Here is a 21,639-nt window from a genome sequence, read left to right as displayed (position 1 = left end):
ATATCGTTCTTTACTGGCCTGTCAAGCTCTTTAAGTGGAAACCGCGTTTATCGATGTCATTTCGTTACCAGACTGCAGTTGGGGAACTCTACTAAACATCATTTAACGCCATTTAAACTTAAGAGGCAGGTCAATCATCGCAATTATCTCGGGGTATAATTCAACGTGGGCCAATCTGCACCCAGAATAGACACTGATACTGTTTTTGATATGTCTTTCCGCACTTGCACGTAACACTTTTAATTGTTCCTATTGTAACCGAGGTAACCTTCGTGCCAAGCCTTAAACGTAAAAGGCAGAACATGTGCGTGTCTGTACATCAGGTAATCTAGACACGTCTTATCTATATTTTACGCAGAGCAAAGACCCATCACGGTCGCGATCACAAATCCCTGCCCTCGTCGGCTATTTCAACGACGTTAATGGTGCTTTTAGAGAAATGAGCAGTGAGCTCGTCGCCTTTTTTGTAGCGGACGTCGAACAAGCTGAAGCATTAGCAGGTGTCGGACAGTCAGTCGTCGCTGGCGACCTCATAATAAATGGATATCAAACAACAAACCGATCGCAAAAAGCCAGGACATCGTTGGCGCTCGCCCAAAGACACGCGAACAGTAATAACAGAGGCCAACCGACCAGCTATGGGGATCGGCCGACAGGCGGGCGTGGCCTCGGCCCCATACCGGGGCTCTCATTCGCCTCTGTGTCATGGCCGTCCTACAGTCTGTCCTACAGTCTGTCCTAAATCCTACAGCATGTTCTTCGTCAGAAGGGCTGTCTGAGCTACACGCGGAGATGCCAGGTTTTGATACCACTGAGCCAGCGGGAGGGTCAGTGCCGCTGGTACTGGGACAATGCCTGGGCTTCAGTAGCATAGCTCTCACAGGTGCCAGAGCAACCGGCACGGGCCTAGTCTAATAAAGGGAGACCACGAACCCACGCGCTTCTAAATTGCGTCGTGTCAGCATGTAGGCTGGTGCAAAGCTAATTCTAGTCCAGTATTCGATTCGTAATCATCAGTGCTCAGGTCGACTCCTGAAAGGTGTCTGCGATTTAAAAAGGTGTTAGGTTCACAGATTTGCTTTATGAAGCTGTGACTTGTAAAGAGTACATTGAAAGCTGGTGTCCGTTCCGTACCAGCTAAGCCTCGTCCAACAGGGAGACATGTGACCTAGGCTGCTGCGGGTGTGCATTGCCGTCACCAAGTTTTTAAACCACACTGCGTCGCCACTGCGCGCTTGTCTCGTGAGTGTCATCTATATGGACTTCGGGCATCACAAGTATTTACTGCAGTCAATATATATCCTGCCCGAACTATGGTGAAATAGAGCGCGTAGTAAATGTTCTTGTGTAGTAAATGTACAGGCTGTGTGTCGGCGGCTGCAAGTTCAGGGCGTTTTCGTCGCCAGTGAAAGGCCCGGTGAATATAAAATTTCACGAGCAGTTTCGACTCACCCTGGTTGTCGGCGATGTTCGGGTTGGCATGGATGCTGTAGAAGAACTTCACCATGACGTCATCGCCCTCGGCCCCGGCAATGTGCAGCGCTGTCTGGCCGTCTTTCTGCGAATCGATGACGTCACGTCACACGGCTCATCCCTGACGTCACGTCACAAGGCGTCAGTAGCACAACGTCACGCGGGTTGCTATTGATTTGACGTTAAGCAGATCACCCGTGATGACCCGTTAAATAGCCGGGCAGCTGACACCCTTCACTCAGTGTAGGGCGTGTTTGTTGAGCCGCCAGCTGAGCCTGGCGGCGTTTGATTTACAGCTCTGGGGATTCTGACATGCCATCGTCGGGAACGCCTGACAAGAGCAAAGCTTGTAAACCGCCGCTCAAACAGTGCGGATCATGCTGTCGATTTCCCGACTTAAAAACAGCCCTTTCAGACGCCATCGCATATAAATACTATCATCGAAGGGGGCCGTATTTCAATCCGCAATGCGATAGTCATCCTTATCTAAGCTTCGTCCGGTCTCTTAGCGGGGCTGCCATCAGTGGTCATCTCACATCAATAAATGAGCCACGTCCTCAATAGCCCCCCCCCCTCCCCTCGCCCCCCCCCCCCCCCCAGCCCCTCCTCGACACTTCACCCGCCTGACGCATGAGCCGCACGCCGCTCCGAACAACCCGGGGCCGCCCATACAACGCCCCCAATTTGTCGGCCTTGCTCCGGTCTGTATCTCGGCGCTGTAACGCGTCATGATTGCTGCAGCCCGCGGCGCCCGCCGCGCGCCCGCCATTGTTCCAACGACCTGCTGAGCGTCGTTCTGCTCGGCCGAATGGTCGCATTTTCCAATAACTATTAGAAAACGTGATGAAACGGCGCTCTCCGCGCAGAATGGCGGCCGGGAACTGCCGGCCGTTCTGCGGCAGCGTGCGGCGGCGGAGATGTTTGCCGGCGGGGCGCTCGTCAACACGCGGCGCGTGACTGCGGCGCTCCGGCGGTAACACGGCGGCGCGAGACGCCACGCCCACTGACACCCGGGAGGCTGTGGGGTCTGCGGGGGTCGGGAGAGACTCTGCGCGGCACTCGATGGTGGCCTCACTCAGCTGCCGCTGTCGCGTGGCGGTCAAATTCAGTGTCACAGGTCTGTTGCGTATGAAATATCAAATTAGATTATGGCAATACACACGCACACACACACACACACACACACACACACACACACACACACACACACACACACACACACACACACACACACACACACACACACACACACACACACACACACACACACACACACACACACACACACACGTACGCATATATATATATATATATATATATATATATATATATATATATATATAACGTCCTGGTCAAATGTTTCTGTTTCGCTGGTGATGTGTGGAGGTCAGCTCAGTTTCGGTCGAGTAAGACGAGCAGCTAGATCATGAGAGAATAAACGGGGCCTGTATGTCGGATGCTGCTTCATTTTAATCTGCTTGGGTTAGGTGTTACAGGCAATGTCGATACTTCTGACAGCGAAATTTCTCGCATACAGGTACAGCGCAATAAATATTTCGCGCGTGACACAGGAGGGGCTGTCGGTTATTACTCCCAGTAAAACCGCGTCGGCCGAGTTCTCGCCTCTCGCCTTCGTCACGGCCGCCTTTCGCCGCACCCACACCGCGCGGACTCACGCTCCGGGCGTCCACCTGCACGCCGTAGACGGCGAACAGGCCTATGTCGCACGGACTCACGTTCCGCGCGTCCACCTGCACCCCGTAGGCGACGAACGGGCCTATGTCGCACGGACTCACGTTCTGGGCGTCCACCTGCACCCCGTAGTCGACGAACAGACGCGCTAGGTCGATGTCCCGACGACGCACGGCCAGGTGCAGCACCGTGTCCTTGGTGCTCTTGCGCACCTTGACCTGTCGAACGGTCAGCGGGGTCAGGTCAGGAGCTGATCAGGGGCGGGGGGACATGGGGCTGGCGGGTCCACGGGAGCGGCAGGGGTCGGCTTTAAATGGCAGCTGAGCGGCGGAATGCTGATGGTTATTGGCTCTTTTCCTGCTCTGTGAATATATTCGCGGGCAGTTTAACTTTCTCTTTTTCTGTTTAGCTGTATCTGCCTTGTCTATCTCTATAACACAATGCCTGCGACTGCTTGACTTTTTGCACGATTAGAAGCCTTTATGCCAGACATGGTTGAGACATAAGAGCTGAGACTACACACTTTTACGGATGCTTTTTGACAAAGAAGGCTGTCATGGCCTGTGCAAGATGTGCCTCAAATCTGGATGTGGCTTGCAAGCTTCATCAAAGCAAAAAACGACTTGGAGCTTCGGTTTATCGGCCAAGTCTTGATAATTAACACAGCGAGCTGCATTCAACTTTTGTGCGCAGGTGTTATTGCTCGTAATAAATAACTAATGGAGCGCCTTACTCTCGATTCCGATACGTCTGGCCGAGTCCATACAAGGTGCACTTGTGCTGAGGCCTCATTATCTCAGAAAATGGGCCCCCAAGTGTCGATACAATCGCAATCACTTCTCCCTTGTTTGCAGGCGAGTGTCAAGAGAGTGTTTTATTTGAACATTCATCATCTCGTATTTATGGTCCTGCCTGCGGTACTAGAACCTGTAATCAACGGCTAGGCAGTCATCAATTGATACTCTGTGGGCCACCGTGTCGGCCTTGGCAAGACCAACGCTGCCCTGTTCCATTGGGTGCCACGTGCCCTGGTGGTTGGAGGCATGGGATTGTATAGAGACTCCTGCATCAGTCCATTCTCTCTGTGAAATTTTCAGGCATCAGTAAAGTATTTGCACAACGCTTGGCCTAAAGATTGCAAAGATCAAAGATAAAGATCCGCATTGCGGCGGAAACCAATGTGGGCGTGCAACTACCCGGGAGTTTGTGAAATTTGCAAATTTTGTTCACAAGGTCGGTACGGCAAAAGTGACGCGGAGGTTATATACGGCAGCCTGGGACCACCGCAAATGGACATGCGAAGTGTCCTGTCGTCAGATTACGCGGATCCTTGTTGCAAAACGATCTTTACCGTGCAGTTGCACAATCTGAGGGGACCTGTCGCATCAGAAAACGTCACTCAATTGATTTTTACAGCTCTAGGAAGCGCAGACACTACGGTGACGCACCTTTCCTTGCTGAGGCACAACCCCACTCCCCCACTCTACCCAATGCGAGCAAATATCACACGCAACATCGCTACCCCTCCCCCCCCGTAGTTTTTATGGCCGTTGGCTTGGCATTTTCAACTGGTTCGTCCCTCCGCCCAGTTTACCACCACCCCACGGTCGGCACAGGCTAAGGGCTGCCAGTGTTCAGTCCATGCAGGCTGATGACGCGCGACTGAGCGGACCCCGCCCCGTGCCGGCCCAGCTGACTGACCTGCAGCTCCGGCTGGTAGTTGAGCAGCTCCCGACACAGGTGCTGTGAGCCGGCCTCGATGGCCAGGAACAGCGGAATGTTGCCGTCCTGCGGGAGAACAGCGGCTCGGTGACGAGCGGGCGCCGCCACCATCTTGGAAGGCGGCTCAACTGAACAGCAATCTTAAGTTTGTCGAACTAAAGCATGTGCACTAATGCTGGACGCACTAAGCTACCTCAGGCATTGATGTTATTACTTTTCACGCCCATTTACGCGGCGGAAACCAATGTGGGCGTGCAACTACCCGGGAGTTTGTGAAATTTGCAAATTTTGTTCACAAGGTCGGTACTAACAGCCAAAATACGAGAATTTATAATGTACAGACAGAGCGCATCGCCTAATATCCGATCTATCTTCTTATTCCCGACAACGCGTGTCCAACTACTCAAAGGGGGATGGTAAATTCAGACTTATTGTAGGCGAACAGCCAAGCCGACACTTCCGGTTTACTGGAGCAAAATCATTAAGCAATTTGGCCACGCCACGGCCAGCACATCCTCCTGAAAGCTGAGGGCAGAGAACAGACTCCTAGAGTCGCACCACCCCAGCGGCCGGGCCGAAATCAATGCAGCGCTGCGCCGCGCCAGCCTCGCCCGAGCTCGACTCGTCTTCTACACGGCACGACGCTCCGCCACGAGACCGCGGCGGCGGCGGCACGTGGCGCGCCCACGGCTACTTCGATGAGGGTCCTCGCCCCCGCGCCAACCAACGACGCGGGATGACGGGATTTTAGCGAAGTCGGACGGCGAATCGATCGGCGCCGAGCACGGCTCCGAGAAAGTGGCCACGGTCACGCGAGCGCCGTATCGCCCGGGGCCAGCCCAAGCCGACCTGCGCCGCTGCACGGCGACACGGGCCGGCTGGGTGTCTGTCTGCGTGCGGGCGCGCCGCCGCCGTGGGGTGAGGCAGCTCGCACCGCCGCCGGGCGCATGGCTTCATCGGTGCGCAGTTAGCTGAGGACTTGAAGACCGTAGAAAAGCGATAACAACAACACTGGGAAATCCGGGAGGTGTTGGCTTTGTTGGCTTTGAGGATCCCATTCGGGTCGGGGACCCACTCAGCCGAAACAAAGAGCGGTGACCCGGAGACAGTGGCTCCGGGTCAATCACCCAGCTTGCAAAGGGGTTCGAGCGCCGAGTGCGTACGCGCCGTAGTAGATGCATGCGACTGCCGGAGGCTCCGGAATTTCCGCCCGAGAATAGCCCGGCTGGATCAATAAGGGCGCGTTGGGATCCCTGACAGTCAGCCTGTTCCGCCCGCCACGCCTGAGACCCTGACGCGTCTCACGAGCCTTCCGGGGACCAGGTGTAGGCCTCCGGCCTTAGTTTCCTTTAGAGGTCAAAACTGGAGGTCATGGCCGGGCTGAGTGACCTGGAAAGTCAACTTCCTACAGTAATGTGCTTTTCAAACAAAAGCACTTCGGATTTTGACTTTTTCAGCTTGGAGGCTAACATGAAAAAACGTCGAAACCACTAGTTCTTACCTGTTTCTCACGTCTGCGAGAGCCACCCAATCGAGTTATTCGCATGAATCGCTGCGAATGGATGAGGCGGAACCCCACAACTATTGCTTCTCCACGCAAAACAGCTATCACGCGTCGTCACACGCTCAAATGGGAGCAGACAGGTCCAGCCGCACGGAAGCTGATCGTGCATCACAAGGTAGCGCACTGTGTCGGGCAGCGTCCGCGGCAGACGACGGGCAAGCAGTGCCTTGTGGAACTCACCGAATCGCGGGCAAGCAGTGCCTTGTGGGACTCACCGAATCGCGGGCAAGCAGGGCCTTTAGCAGAATCCGGTGGCTTAGCGTGGAGCTGCCTGGGTGAAAGAACTGCGGCCAGACAGACGAGACATTGGGGCGAAGCGGCGTGGCGGCGGCGGTGACAGGGAATGCCACAGAAATGCATCAATCGTCTCACAGATCATAAGCAGCCATTTTTCAGCAAAAGCGCCACATTTAGTGCTCATATTCTCGAATATTGTGCGACCACTGTATACACTGAAATAAAAACGTTTCATGAAAGCAAAAACTGGTGTCGTCCCAGCACCAGTGTTATATAAATAAAGGACGATGCCAACAATAAATAGAATACAACAGGCAAAACAAAACAAAACGCACAAGAAGAGAAAAAAATCACCTTGTCTATAATCGGTGCCGTCAAAGTAAAAGTTTCAGTTGCAAAGCTCTGCCAACAAAACCTGGGTTAAAGCTTCCTTCATAACATCGACGTGGTAGCCCACAGTCCGAAGACTATAGCATCCACAAAGCATCACAAATCGTGCACATGAACCAAAAAGCAGACAATATAAACCAAAGCAGATAGGCGTCTAAACATATATGGAGGGCGACGAAATATTTCAGAGCAGCACGTGAGCGTTTTCACCACGCGTTGTTCGTGGGTTTTTGAAGTGCGACTTGCTTTTGAACATTTACGGTATACATCGGGGAGGTCGCATTACCCGTCGAGGTCGGCAGTCACATGTCCACCCTAAGTGCAAAAACAAAGCCAACAAATCGAGCATTCACACATGCAGGGGAAAGTCAGTCAAACCCAACAGGAGACGGTAATTTCTGAAAGAAACAAAATCGATGATTATTTCCCGCATCGCAGGGGTTTCCGCTCATGTGCGTGCCTTAAAGATGATCATAACAAGCTGCAACAGACAAAAATGTGAACATTGTGTCATCGCCGCCCTCGATCGATGCGGGTTGACACAGCGGTGCCACTACTCAATCGCCTAGAAGCACATTTTGTCCATCTCCCGACCTCTTGACCCATCCGACCCGTCCAGCGAGCCGCTGCGTCCGCCCCACACCACATCAGCGACCGGGCGGCGCGCGCAGCGGCGCCTCTGCCCAGGTCAGCGAAGCGACACGGCGTGCGTGCAGGGGGAGAGCAAGCCAGCCGGCCGGCCATACCACGTCCTTGATGAGGCGCACGTCCTTGTTGGTCGTCTGCAGCAGGAGCCGCAGGATGTTGACGGCCAGGCCTGCTGTGCGCGTGCACACCAGGTGGACGCAGGTCATCTTCTTCGGCTGGTGGGTCACGGGGACGCGTTGTCAACGAGGTTGAGGTACACTCTGCGGCGGCTGGGGGGGGGGGGGAGGGGACGCGGGGCTTGGGACTGGTCCGTCGAAATAGCTCGTGCTGAAGTTAGAAGCTTTAAACTTTCTCAAGATATCGTGAATCCCAAGGTCGAATGTGTGGTATCACTTAGACCGCTCCATTTATAAAGTAGTAGCGCACTTAATCGAGGACCAAAACATCAATTTCAGTGATTGCGGAATCTTTACAGCCCTGACCTGATCATCAGGGTCCGTTGGAGTCAAGTCACGCATCCATGTCGGAGAGCCCTTGAAGCCCCGATAGCCGCCCATCAACATCAGGAAGACCTCGGGGCCCTGCCAGACCCCACCATGAAGAAACAGCCCCTCAAAGCTTCTCTCAGCCTCTCACCCCGGTCAGGGCGTTGACGTCCGCCCTCCTATTCAGCAGCGTCTTCACCATGTCCTCGCGAGCGTGCAGCACGGCCAGATGCAGGACCGAGAAGCCCTCCTGAAACGGCCGGCGCGAGAGCCATTTGTCGCAGCATCGCTAAGCCATGACTCAACTTATATTAGCATGCGCTCGGGTGGGGAACAAATTGACCCCCTCAAGGCTTTCTTCGGAATAGTTTTCGAACGGCGTGGCGTAGCCGCGCCAATTTGGCTGTAGCTGACAATAGCGAATCGTCTGGCACCAAAAATTTAAATATAACTTGTAAGGTCGTTGGCCTATGGCAGGTCAAAGTCAGGCCATGGTTTCAGCGAAGGGCAATAATCTGATCCAACAACGGAGTGTTAGACCAGGCTATGCATCTCTGAGATGCTTTCTTAGGCAACACAACAACTTAATGAACAAATAACATTGGCCCAGGGTCAGGTATGAAGCTCAGTCCAAGGTGAAAGCTAACCTGTTTTATTTCCTTAGGGCTTGCTGTATGAGGTAGTTTCTGGTGCTCATTTCAAATTTATTGATAACAGGAACCGCATTATACAACTTACATGGACGTCTTAAAGGTTAGGATAGGTCACGGACCTAAAACAACTCAGTTAACGTTTTGTATTTAGGAACACACTGTCTAGCGTAATCGTTGTTGCTTGTTTAAATGCAAAACTCCAAGCAGTCTTGTATGAGTTTCATCCCCATGACTTTCAAAAGGTCAAGCAAGGTCACTGACCTTAAAGGAGCACGCAATCTTTTGCTTAGAACAGTTTTCTAGGTTCAAGGAGCCCTACGGAGACCAGCCCGGAATTTGGCCTTATATGACCTTATTTGAACCGAAGAACATGACCTAGGCACGCAAAATTTTGACCTAAGCGGGCTCACGTACAGGTTAAAACGCTCTGTGAATTTCGCGTCTCTAGCGAGCTTAGCTTCTGAGATCTCAGTGGGACACATTGGCCCCTCACCCGAACGAAGGGTATCCACCGACCGCCCGGGCCCGTGTTAAGTCAACCTATAAGCGTGGGACCAAAATAACGTATGATGTCCGTTTGTGGTGACTTTGTTGGTGTCACATGAAATGTGCGCTGGCAGTTGGCAAACAATAAACTACCGCGCTGTTCCGGCGCGGTAGTTTATTGTTTAAAAAGTGACTTTAACTGAGCTTCTATGCCACACAGATGCGTAGGTAACCAGAGTTGGCACAAGATGCATGATTCTCACAGTGTTTGACAAACCCAGTTGTGATTAATTGTGAGACCCCACGCATACAAGGCAAAAATAGCAGCAAATGTGTCAACCTGGTTAATTTGATCTGCAATCACGATCTGCACATCCTGCAATTTTCATGCGATTTGGCGAGATAGTTACCAGGGCGTGTATGAAGGGATACTGCGTTCACGCGACCCACATTCAACAAACGTGGACCCCGGTTATATGGCTTCTTAGAAAAGATCAACGTATGGGTACGACATAGAATACAACACTGCACAAAACAGAATGCAGCATCAACTTGCAGACAACCAGCCACGCTGACCTCAATAGCCCGTAAGACAACACCAAGCTCAGCACGGACCGACAATTGCTGCTTCCCCGCCCCCCTCCCCGGTCCGGCCCACCTGTCGCCCCTGCGTCCGGACCGTCGACGGTCGTGCCGGGCGGCGCGTCGCTTCCGACGAAGCGTCCGTCGCCGCTGACGGCCGGTTGACACAGCGGAAATTAGGCTAATTTAGCGGCGGCTGAGCCGCGTCCGCCGGCGGCGGGTTCGACCGTCGCGACCCGTAACGATATGTCAACAGGGCCGGGTGTGATTTGGGACCGGCGCACCGACGGCTTAGGGTCGAGAGCCGCTTACACGCCCGGATAAGGACCGTGTCCCAGTAAAGCCAAGCTGCGGGAGTACACAGTCGGTCACGGGGTGAGGTCACGGGGCGGCGCTAGAGACGAGAGTCGATCGGTCGCGAGTAAGGTCGCGGGGTGCGAAGCTGCTGGTGACGTGATGCCAGGAGCGAGGCGCTCCCCCGCGCCGGTGTCGGGGCACTCCGCGCAAATGTGGCGACAGACGGGCCATCAGCTGGTGACGTGGTAGGACGACGGCGGGCAGAACGCGGCCGATGGGCGGGCTGCATGCCGCTGACTGGGCTGAACGAGGCATCGACCCGGCTATCACAGGACAGGCAGCCGTCCGGCGAGCTGTACCCCGCCGCCGTATGGACGACCTGAGCGCTAATTGGGCTGCCTTGTGTGTGTGGTCTGCTGACGCGGCAGGGACTCTCCGTCTCTGAGGCTCAATTTATGTTCTGCCCTCATCTAAAAATACCCGGCAGGCAAAATAGCGGCTGTCACACCCGTTGCTTCCCAATGCTGTATCGATCGCACAGGCCACAACAACCAGGTATCTCGGTTAAAGCTCATTTGTTTTGCGTCAAGGCTGTGGTTATGTCCAGAGACAGTGGAAAATACGGCATAAGGGAAAGCTGTCCCCCCTCCCATCTCAGGAAAAATTGACAATAGCTTCATTTATGCTTGGTTCAGCTCCGTACAAATGGAACGGACTCAATCAAAATAATGGGGAAGCTGAAGGATGATCTGAGGATGATCTGATCTGAGGCTGAAGGATGATCTGAGGCCGATATGATTTGAGGTTGAGGGATGATCTGAGGCTGATCTGATGATCTGAGGCTGATCTGATCTGAGGCTGAAGGATGATCTGATGCTGATCTAATCTGAGGCTGAAGGATGATCTTCCTTTTTATAATGTTAACTTTGATCAACAGTTAATCCAAACAAATTGGGGGGAGTAATTCTGGCTCCGGTTCTTAATGAACCGAAATCATATAAAATAATGATAAGAACCCACATGTATGTTTCCAATACTAGACACATATGGAAGTTGCTAAAATTTCGCAAACTCGGAAATTGGTCCACAGTTTTTGTTTGAGTCGTTCCTGCGCTCGCAGCAACGAGTGCGACAGCTATTATGTTGTTTGCCCGGTAGTTTTGGTTCAAGGCAGAACATAAATCAAACTTCCGAGACGGCGGATCGCTGTTGCGTCAGCAGACTGCAGGACGGTCCAAGTAGTCAGGTCGTCCATGCGGCTGCGGGGTACTGCTCGCTGGGCGGTCGTACAATTTCACCCCGCGGACCATTAACGGAAGCCGGTGATTTCAGAGGTTATATGACAAGTGAGATCACCGCTGGTTATGCCATACAACAAGGCCGAGGCGGGAACCGTGGAAGTTCCAAAAGGGATGTTTGATGGACTGAAAGACGTTTCTCACACGCTTGCTCGCTGCAGTGCTGTCAAACAGTTCTCAAACCAGTCGACTGATGTTTGTAGCGGCCGGAGCCCAGTAAAAAGGGTTGAGTGATCCACTACATCAAAACAATGGCTTAGGTCAAGTGTAAGAAGCGTCACTTCGGATCAGTCTATGCCGTGCAAGATCCGTACGTGACAGTTAAAAGGACGGTACGGCGCGAGTGATGTTCCATGAATCCGCGATGACCAGCGCTAAAAAGGCTTTGTTGCTCCAGGTAAGACATGAGCTGCTGATGAACGAGCTTTTCCGCCGTCTTGCACATGGCTGGAACCAGCGTGATTGGCCTAAAGTCCGATGCTGCGGGCGGGCGGCTCCTTTCACGAAGTCGTATCACGACGGCACTTCACCAGCTAGTGAGCACGGTTTCTGAGATGTTGCCAGTGACGATAGCACGAGGGGGAAGTCGGTTCGACAGCTGCTGCTGATGCTGAGCTTCAGGATGTTGAGTGGCATGCCACCTTCCACGCTCGATGCTTTGCGAATCCTCGCGAATTAAAAGAGAAAACAGACCCGCTGACCGTGCTCTTCTCGCAAGTCGCGCTCGAGTCTAGCCGCTCTGCGGCCGCTGAAGCGCACCGCAGCTGCGGGTGGCGCGTGGCGGCTCGTCGCCCGGCGGCCGCCACTTGCCTGACCGGCGACCGCCGGCCTTGTCTATCACCGGGCGATCTGGCACGACAGGTGCGCCTGTCGGCTCCTTATTGCCTTCCTGCCCCCCCCCCCCCCCCCCCTCGGGCTCGGGGCGAGGCGGACGGCGGCACGCACCCCTCCCCCTGCATCGATCCCCAGCCGTGTGGCGGGAAATGTCACGGACACGCCTAGCCCACCCAGATCGCCGCGTGCACCGATGGAGAGGAGGCCCCCGGTACCGGGTCACCACAGAACGCACGGTCTGCGCGCAGGACATGTGATGACGGCATGGGAAACTGAGCTTTGTTGGTAGCGTTCCGAACGGCAGCCACCTGGCTTCGCGTCTAGCATTGTTAGCCTGATCTGTCGACGGATGCGCTTTAACTCACATTCGCCGAGTAAGGGGTCACAGATTCTTCCCTGCTTTATAGAAGGCAATGAATCACGCTGAGGCCGAGTAAAGAATCCCATTGGATAGCTCTTCTCGTAATACCAAACAAGGCTAGTGCCATTGACCACCAGTAAAAGTGCCCTTGGATTGATGAAACCGGCGCAACAGAGTAAATAGGGAATCTAAGCATGTTTTTATATTGAGAACCATGCTTGCTGAGAAAGTGAAGAAAGCAGTAATAAATGGCGTACGTCGTTTTGCGGCATACCAATGACAGCCAAAAGAAACAGCGGATGTGACCTCTGACATGCCACATCAGATCACACGGGCCAAGTCCAGTGTGCAAAGGCTCCGCCCTATTCTCCCAAGAACCAAGTATGGTATGACAAAGGAACAAACTACGTTCGGATGGTAACAGACAGACCGCATCACACAATCGTTAATAACACCTGTGATGTGTCAACTGGGGTCACGAAGGCCACACTTTTCCCCACGTTTTATCGTTTTCATCGTCACGTCACCTATGTTGACTTTAGATGACACAACTTCCGAACTACTTTTCATAGCATCATATCGTGACGTCATCATCATCATAGCTGAGTCGGCTCCTTAGCCCAATCGTTAGAATGCTCTTCTCCTAACCTACCCGTGGAGGGATTCGGTGCTCACTATTTGCTCCTAACTGGGATGATCTGTGGCCGGTGCCAGCAGCTGCTGTAGGTCAAATGATGACAGGGGCGGGAAGGCCCGTGCCAAGCATTGTTGCACCTCAAACTCTCGCCCCACCAAATTCGATCTGGAATTTCACGATGGGAGGGTGGCTTCAGGGCCAACACAACAAGTATTACCCAAGGTGAGCTATGATCCCAGCAAGTCGTTCAATCAGCATATGTTCGGACCAAATTTATAAAAAAGGACAGAGCTCAAAAATCAAAGAAAGCGCCTTAAAATATATATTCTACGACGACTGCACGTGATCGAGAGTCTGGGGCCTCCACCACGGAAAGCGATCGACCCTTCTTAAATACAACAGGGAAGCATGCTGGCTAGAAGAGCGTGGTTAGTAGTCAGTTTTTCAGGAAATAACGTTAAAAAGCCTTGCCGATCCGGGAGGATTGCTGTTTGTGTATACCTTAGCTGTAGCTTCAGAGGCAAACGGAGGTCGTTGGAGCGACACATGTCAAGGATTCATCCGGGGCTTCCTGTTGTGAGAGGAACGGTGGCTTTGAGGTAACAGGCCGAGCATCGCTAGTGTAGGCCTCTTACACTGCCTGATACACCTCAGACTTAGCGTACTGATCGGCGCTTAGGTGTAAGGTAAAACGCTTGTAGTTATCATATTGCATATAGAGCTAAATGAAGGTGCTAGAATTGTTTTAAAAATGTTGTTTGCATATGTCGATACTAATATTATATGGCTTCTGTTCTAAATAGTTGGAATCATGTTAAGAAGTGCGAGTACTGCACTGGCAATGATTATGCGAAGATAATGACGGTCGCCAACGCTTCCAGCTGATTGTACGATGACGCCATAAAACCAATAGTGATAATGTTTCGGGTGCTTGAAGAACCATGTGATCGGTGAATGTAGGGCTGCAGGGATGCAGTGTTGCAAAATAATTAGGATTGAGGAAGAGAAAGGGGGAGGGGGTGCGGGAAGAAAAATGGTCGAGCCTGCTTCCCAAATGCACTTCGAAGAGTTATCTACCGGCTTTGACGCACTTTCCTTCCACAGTTGGGACCAGGACTGTAGTTTCTCTGAACTATTTTTGGGGGCTGAACCCCTAGAAGTTATGACAAGTAAAAAATAAGGGATAAAAATACAAGCTATGAATAGGAATCTGCATCCCTGGTTAGGAGGCACAATGCCGCCTCCCCCCCCCCCTCCCCAACTGAATAGAAAGCTACATATCTTAAGGCTGGCTATGTCAAGGTATGCATTATCTGATAGTTTTATCGGTCTTGTCTTAACCATCTTTCAGTGTTTGATGGCCGGTAACTGACACTTAAGTGCAAATGAACTCCCGAAGCGAAAATATTGGATGGTTATTCCGCACTGTATGTCAATTGTCTTTGTTTTGGGGTTCATCGCATTCAGGTATATGTTGCAACGATTCCTGAAAGATTCGACTCCAGGTGACAGTTTAGACGGTTCCAAATTTCGTGTAAAGGCACTTTTCGACCCCTGATAAAGAGCATGCTTTTCCCAAGCCCTTGTCCTGTGGCAGCTAAGCGTTTTCCACAAAAAGAGGGCTCAATTACGTCTTAGTCACGGAGCGCCGTGACGTGTGGGCGCCTGTGACGAGTAAACGCCTAAGGCGCCATGGCCGGCACCTCTATAGATCCCGTGGTGATTCGAAGCCGACACCTCGTGTCTGTTCGGTCTATGCCTCCTGAATAATTCCGGCTGGGTGCCGGGCCGCGGTGGGTCCGCCGCTGACCCGATGGCCCCAGGGCAGCGTCACCACATGCCGAGCTCGCCACACCCGTCGTGGATGGCAGGCAGCCGCCACTGGGAACTCCTACACACACACAGACGCGCTGCAAACTTTCTGCTCATCGCGTGGCCAGCGTTCCACTGATAAGGATGTAAAACTCCACGGGTAACATTGGCCCCCTGAAATCACGCGGCACAACGGGTGAAACACACGCGATGGCTCGGTTTGGGAAAGTTCGGGCGTCGCCAGCCTTGCCCCAGTTCTGCAGCCGAGTACGCCCTGGAAGAGAGTCGCACCGATGCGTGCTTCTGTCGTCAATACAAACAGCGCAGGGCTTCATTTTCGGCTTCCGGTTGGGATTTTTTAGCAGTTTTGAGAAACGCTTTGATGATGAGCTTGGGACCTACTCGCTTGGATAGTCCCTCGCAAACAAGCGGAGATATTTAAGTGTGTGTTCATTCGATGGAACCTTTCCGAAGGCACATGCACCTGACCTGCATGCAACAGTGCGTGCGACAACTCCAGTAAGAGGCAGAGCCGTCCTCAACCGCTCGTGAGATACAACTGCTCGGGCGAAATCTTGCACGCCGAGCCGGTAGAGCGCGCGCGCCGGATGAGCTTCGTGGCGACGTGTGAACAGTGTGACGCCTCGTCTCTCATCCTGTGAACGGTGTGACGACCTGACCCTGATCACAGCTGCGGCCCCGGCGCGGCGTCGGGGCCGATCCCATGACCTGCGCGGGATGCACCGTGACCTGGCCGGGACCGGCAGGGCCGCCGCGAGCGGAACGCGCGCCGGCCAGCGGTGCGCCGGCGGCCTCGGCCGTGTCATGGACGGCGCCGGCTGCTCCAGCCGGGGTTCTCACGGCCCTGAGCGAGTTCTACAGCCACGCGCATTCCGGCCGGTCGTTGGGGCGTGGCGTGCGGGGCGGGCGTGTCAAACGCCCTTCCCTAGAGTGGCGCCGCCGGCGAGCAGCTCGCTACGGTTGACGCGCGCCGCGCGCCGAGGACAAGCGGTTTTACGACAGCCAGTGCTGCGGCGTGAGACTCTTATCTCCTTAACTACGCATGAAAGAGCCGCGTGCGTTCAGAGCAGAAGACTGTCTTAAGTTGCGTAAGGCGCGGCGGCGGCGGGTACGGGTGCGTGTGTCGCTCACCCTGCTGCCAGCCATTTTGACTTGATGTCTCTTAACCTCAGCGCGACAAAATAGTGGCTGTCTGCAGGATCTTGCTGACACTGTGAGGGCGTTAGTGTTATCGCGACAAGCCAGCAGCGTCACGCCTGCCGCCACTGTTGCTGCAACAACCCGGCAGCCTGGGCCGTCTGCTGCGGTCGCCGGCGTCACGCTCGTCACGTGACGTCTGGCCGAGCCGGGCCGGACTGGATCGGATCGTGGCCACGTGACCCCCCGCCGGTGACATACCGCTCGCGCCGTCGGACTATGGTCGACAGGCGCTGCGCCGCCCACGCGTCGGACCAATCGGCGTAAATCCGGCCGTCGGCGGCGCTAATCGCACGGTGACGCCCGGTGCCCGTCGCCGGCGACGGCGGCGCGGCGGCGGCGGCGAGCGGCCGGTGGCGTGTCGGCCGGCCCGGCCGCGGCGGGCGGGGCACGCGACCGCCAGCCTCTCATTACGGCCCCACTCACCCCTGATGGTTAATTCGGCGACGGCCGCTGCGACCGCGGCCTCTGCCGGTGCGTGGAGCGGGAGCCGGTCGCGTCACGTGGCGTGATGTGTCAGGCGACATGGCGTGGACAGGTTGCGTCGTGTTACCGAATAAAACGCGCTGCTGTGACAGAAATAGAGTAGAGGTCCCTGCAGGCAAAGCACAGATATACTCTCGCCTTACTCTATCATCAAAAAACCCAATTTACTCACGACGACACGGAAGCTGTTTGCTTGTAAACTTAAGCGATGTATTTTCTTCTTCGGAGACAAACGCTTCTCAGTTTAGCATCCCAAGGCCGACCACATCCGCCATCATTCCCGTCTGACCCCCGAAACCACGGCACCCAGCACAGGCGTCACCCGGAGCTCATCCCAGCCGCGTCATCGGACGTCATCGCGGCGGCGCGAGGCTGCGGGCGCGAAGTGGCTGCGGTCGCTGGCTCCCACGCCATCGGCACTGGTGCCAGGGCCGGCAGTGGCGCATTCTCAGCGTGGTTCGGCTTCTGTTCCGCTTCGCCATTGACCCCGTTCCGCACTGACGTCACACGTGCTGATTCAGGGTCCTGTTATTCGACAGCAGTCGGCGATTCGGGCCCGCTTTCCGAACCACTAATTTCAGTCTGTGAGATCGAGTTGGCAGGGCGGTTTCTAGCGTTTGTCCTTGGAATTGTCCTTGCCGTCGATTGTCCTCCATGTCGACGCTTGTTTATGTGTGCTTTCGCCTCACCACGCCCCTGGCTAGATCGGCGACGTTCAAACTCTGCCTGTGACGTCATGACCTGTGACGTCACGGGTAATGACGCCCCGCCCGCGTCGATGGCACCGACACCTGTCCATGTGTGGCAGGGCGCGCCGCGGGCCGATTAGAGCGATATGATCAGCACTGGTCACTGATGATTCAGTGCCCTTCCACTGCGTACTGCGGGGACATTGCGGTGCTCAAGCACTGTTTGATGCTGTAGTATGCATTTCGGTATGTATCGACGAACACTGGTAGATTGGGTGTCAAGAGGGCTAAGGCCGTTGTTCTTATATTCGCGCATGTTTCATCTAGCTGGAAAGCGCTTCTAAGAAACGAGAAGTTAGTAGGCACCTGCGAACTAGAAGGTACTGCGGGATGTATGAGGTTGAAAGTTCGCCAGGCCATCGTCTGTGTATAGATATATAGATATATAGATAGATAGATAGATAGATAGATAGATAGATAGATAGATAGATAGATAGATAGATAGATAGATAGATATATATATATATATATATATATATATATATATATATATATATATATATATATGTGTGTGTGTGTGTGTGTGTGTGTGTGTAAAGTGGACGGATTTGGGTTGATCTACCGATGTTATTTCTGTCGTGATAATAAATCATGACATATGACAGTTGATAAATGGTTCACCGGCTGGAAATATCTAGTCCTCTGTATCCGCGATATAACACCGCACATTCACACATATTACGATGAACACCACGTGCCTTGCGAACAGAAACACACACGCACACACACACACACACACACACACACATATATATATATATATATATATATATATATATATATATATATATATATATATATATATATATATATATATATGTGTGTGTGTGTGTGTGTGTGTGTGTGTGTGTGTGTGTGTGTGTGTGTGTGTGTGTGTGTGTGTGTGTGTGTGTGTGTGTGTGTGTGTGTTTCTGTTCGCAAGGTACGTGGTGTTCATCGTAATATGTGCGAATGTGCGGTGTTATATCGCGGATACAGAGGACTAGATATTTCCAGCCGGTGAACCATTTATCAACTGTCATATGTCATGATTTATCATCGTGACAGAAATAACATCGGTAGATCAACCCAAATCCGTCCACTTTACCTCAGCAGGTCACTCGAATAAGATGTAAAATTTGTTGGCTCGGAGAAATTGTAGAGCAAAAATGTGATATGCCGAAGGATCAGAGGGGAAGGTGGGCTGATGTGCTGAGAACATCATACCTTCAAAAGGGGCGCATTTTGAAACCAAAATATATTTACAAATTATGTTGAAGAAGTGTCGTGAGAGAGGCTGCCAGTATGTCCCACAGATAGCGCAGTTAGATATATCAGATCAGATAATGCGTCAGTTAGCCATTTTACAATAGGAAATGGAAAGAACTGTTTGCTCAGTCTGATCCAGGTTCAACTAAAACTGAAACGTCTCATTGCAGAATATCATTTTCTTGTTTTGACAACTGGACAGAGCAGAATGACAGATATGCATATATGTATATATATATATATATATAATATATATATATATATATATATATCATCTCTCGCCCTGTCTCTCTCCCTCTCCCTCCCTCCCTCCCCATCCCCCTTTCCTCCCTCCCTCTCTCCCTCTCTCCCCCTCTCCCTCCTTATCTCCCTCACTCTCTCCATCCTTCTCTTCCTCTCTCTCTCTCCTCTTCTCTCTCTCTCTCTCTCTCTCTCTCTCTCTCTCTCTCTCTCTCTTCTCTCTCTCTCTCTCTCTCTCTCTCTCTCTCTCTCTCTCTCTCTCTCTCTCTCTCTCTCTCTTCTCTCTCTCTCTCTCCTCTCTCTCTCTCTCTCTCTCTCTCTCTCTCTCTCTCTCTCTCTCTCTCTCTCTCTTTCTCTCTCTCTCTCTCTCCTCTCTCTCTCTCTCCTCTCTACTCTCTCTCTCCTCTCTCTCTCTCTCTCTCTCTCTCTCTCTCTCTCTCTCTCTCTCTCTCTCTCTCTCTCTCTCTCTCTCTCTCTCTCTCTCTCTCTCTCTCTCTCTCTCTCTCTCTCTCTCCTCTCTCTCTCTCTCTCTCTCTCTCTCTCTCTCTCTCTCTCTCTCTCTCTCTCTCTCTCTCTCTCTCTCTCTCTCTCTCTCTCTCTCTCTCTCTCCGCGTAGAACACTGTGATCAACATGTAAATGAATTTGCAGCGGCAATTTGTGCGGAATTCACTTTAATGTGCAGTTGTTTGATACGCTGTTAGATAGGCGGGCATAAGCAATGGGCATAAGTACGCCTTTAGAGAACGCTAAGACTCCCGTCACTTTCACTCACCTCGCTCATGTGGTTCACGTTGCATCCCAGCTCGACCAGCTTGTCCACCACAATTACCCGGTTGTCCTTCGCTGCGTACATAAGGGGAGTGTAGCCATTCTGAAACAAGAACATGAGTCAGACGAAATCGAGCATGTCACGACTATTAATGCAAAGTTGGCCCATTGACTATGAGGGCAAAAATGTGATATCCAGTCTTAGATATTAAGAGCAACTTTCATTGAATAACCAGTGCAAATTCAGCACATGAGAGCAACTTGAACGAGATACTCCTCAAATGTATTACTCGAGCCACACATATTCAGAATGGCAATGAAACTCGTATAAATGAGTTTGACACAATCTGTTAAGCCTAATCAAGTTCAGTTTGTCACTCCGTCGAACTTTTTTAGTTGAACTAAATGGGGTTTATTAAGAAAACAAAAAGGACAGCATACGACTTGAGATGACTGGAAATGACTAAACTTCCCGGTGAGAGCTTGTCCAGAAAGCAATAGGTGTATACACGTGCATGGCTATTCAAATCTCTCCGGAGGCACATTACTCCTCCCTCCTCCCTCCTCCCCCTCCTCACCCGTTGCGCTTGTTTCAGACCCGCAACGTCTTACCAAAACTTAAAAAATTAGTTCGCCAAAAAGTGCAAGAACAGGAAAACCTGATGCTGTGGAGTAAGACTGCTCTGGTATGTATCGCCTCAAGAGATTTGAATGAGGGTCCAGTTTACGCTCCAGACTGCAGACACGCGCCAGCCCCAACTGACAGCTGTGAGACGCGAGCGGCCGGTGGTCTGAAGCTGACCCAGTCGGACGGCGGGACGCGTCCGGTCAGCGAGCCGGCGGGGCCAGGCCCTCTGCAGTCCGAACACCAGCGGCACGCGGCCGGTCAGCGAGCCGACGGGGCTAGGCCCTCTGCAGTCCGAACACCAGCGGCACGCGGCCGGTCAGCGAGCCGACGGGGCTAGGCCCTCTGCAGTCCGAACACCAGCGGCACGCGGCCACCAGGACAACATGCCGCCCCCGTCCCGTACGTGCGTGATCGGGTGGGAGCGCGTGTAATGGCAGAGGGGAGAGTGCTTCCGGCCGCGGCTGCGTCCACATGGTGGGTATTACCTGGCCGCAGCCCTTACATTCAACCATTCATGGCAGTGTCCATACGAACTACAGATTCGTATACAAACTATGAAAAACGACGTGATAGCTTAGCATGCTCTCGGTAAAGTACGATAGGGAGTGTGAGTCACACGACGCGTGCAAACTCGCAAGCTCAATGCAATCTCACTTTCGACGCAACACGCGTCCAATCTCAGCGCGGTCATTCGCGGCGCGTCCACCGGCAGCAAAGCAGCCACGAGGTGCGCGGTCTCAGCCACGCCGTCTGTTCACGAGCGGGGGCCACGCGGCCGAACGCGGCGTCAGCGCGTCACGGTGACCGGACTCCACGAGGCGGGCCGGTCACCGATAGTGCGGCGTGATCGGCGAGATAATCGGCGGCGTGATCGGAGAGATAATCGGCCGATTCCGTTAATAGTCCGGCAAGCCCACTCACCTCTGATTTACGACGAATACCCGCCGGCGCCGCCGGCCGGCCCGACAGACCTTCACCCAGATTGGTGGCGGATGTGGTCGCTGTGGTGTGCTGGCTGGGGTTAGGGCTAGGGCTTTGCAGGGCTATGGTGTTGCGGAGGAAGAGGATGAGACTGTTGGTACGACTGGGATTCGCTGTCACCGCTGCAGACCGGAGATGGATTGCTGTAT

At 53.1% G+C, this 21,639-nt stretch overlaps 1 protein-coding gene across 1 annotated transcript in view; it reads right to left on the bottom strand.

The window, feature by feature from the left end:
• Nucleotides 1-21,639, bottom strand: part of LOC119107385 (uncharacterized) — a 77,152-nt gene that overhangs the window by 31,918 nt on the left and 23,595 nt on the right. The window contains 6 exon segments of the mRNA XM_037230819.1: nucleotides 1,453-1,558; nucleotides 3,270-3,383; nucleotides 4,867-4,953; nucleotides 7,825-7,941; nucleotides 8,363-8,461; nucleotides 19,886-19,984. Coding sequence (XP_037086714.1) covers nucleotides 1,453-1,558; nucleotides 3,270-3,383; nucleotides 4,867-4,953; nucleotides 7,825-7,941; nucleotides 8,363-8,461; nucleotides 19,886-19,984 — 622 coding nt within the window.

Source organism: Pollicipes pollicipes, unplaced genomic scaffold (assembly GCF_011947565.3).
Source record: "Pollicipes pollicipes isolate AB1234 unplaced genomic scaffold, Ppol_2.1 Scaffold_6686;HRSCAF=7923_pilon_pilon_pilon, whole genome shotgun sequence".
Taxonomy (NCBI): Eukaryota; Metazoa; Arthropoda; class Thecostraca; order Pollicipedomorpha; family Pollicipedidae; genus Pollicipes; species Pollicipes pollicipes.
The sequence above is the reverse complement of the archived record's forward strand: the minus strand, read 5'-3'. Positions and strand labels throughout refer to the sequence as shown.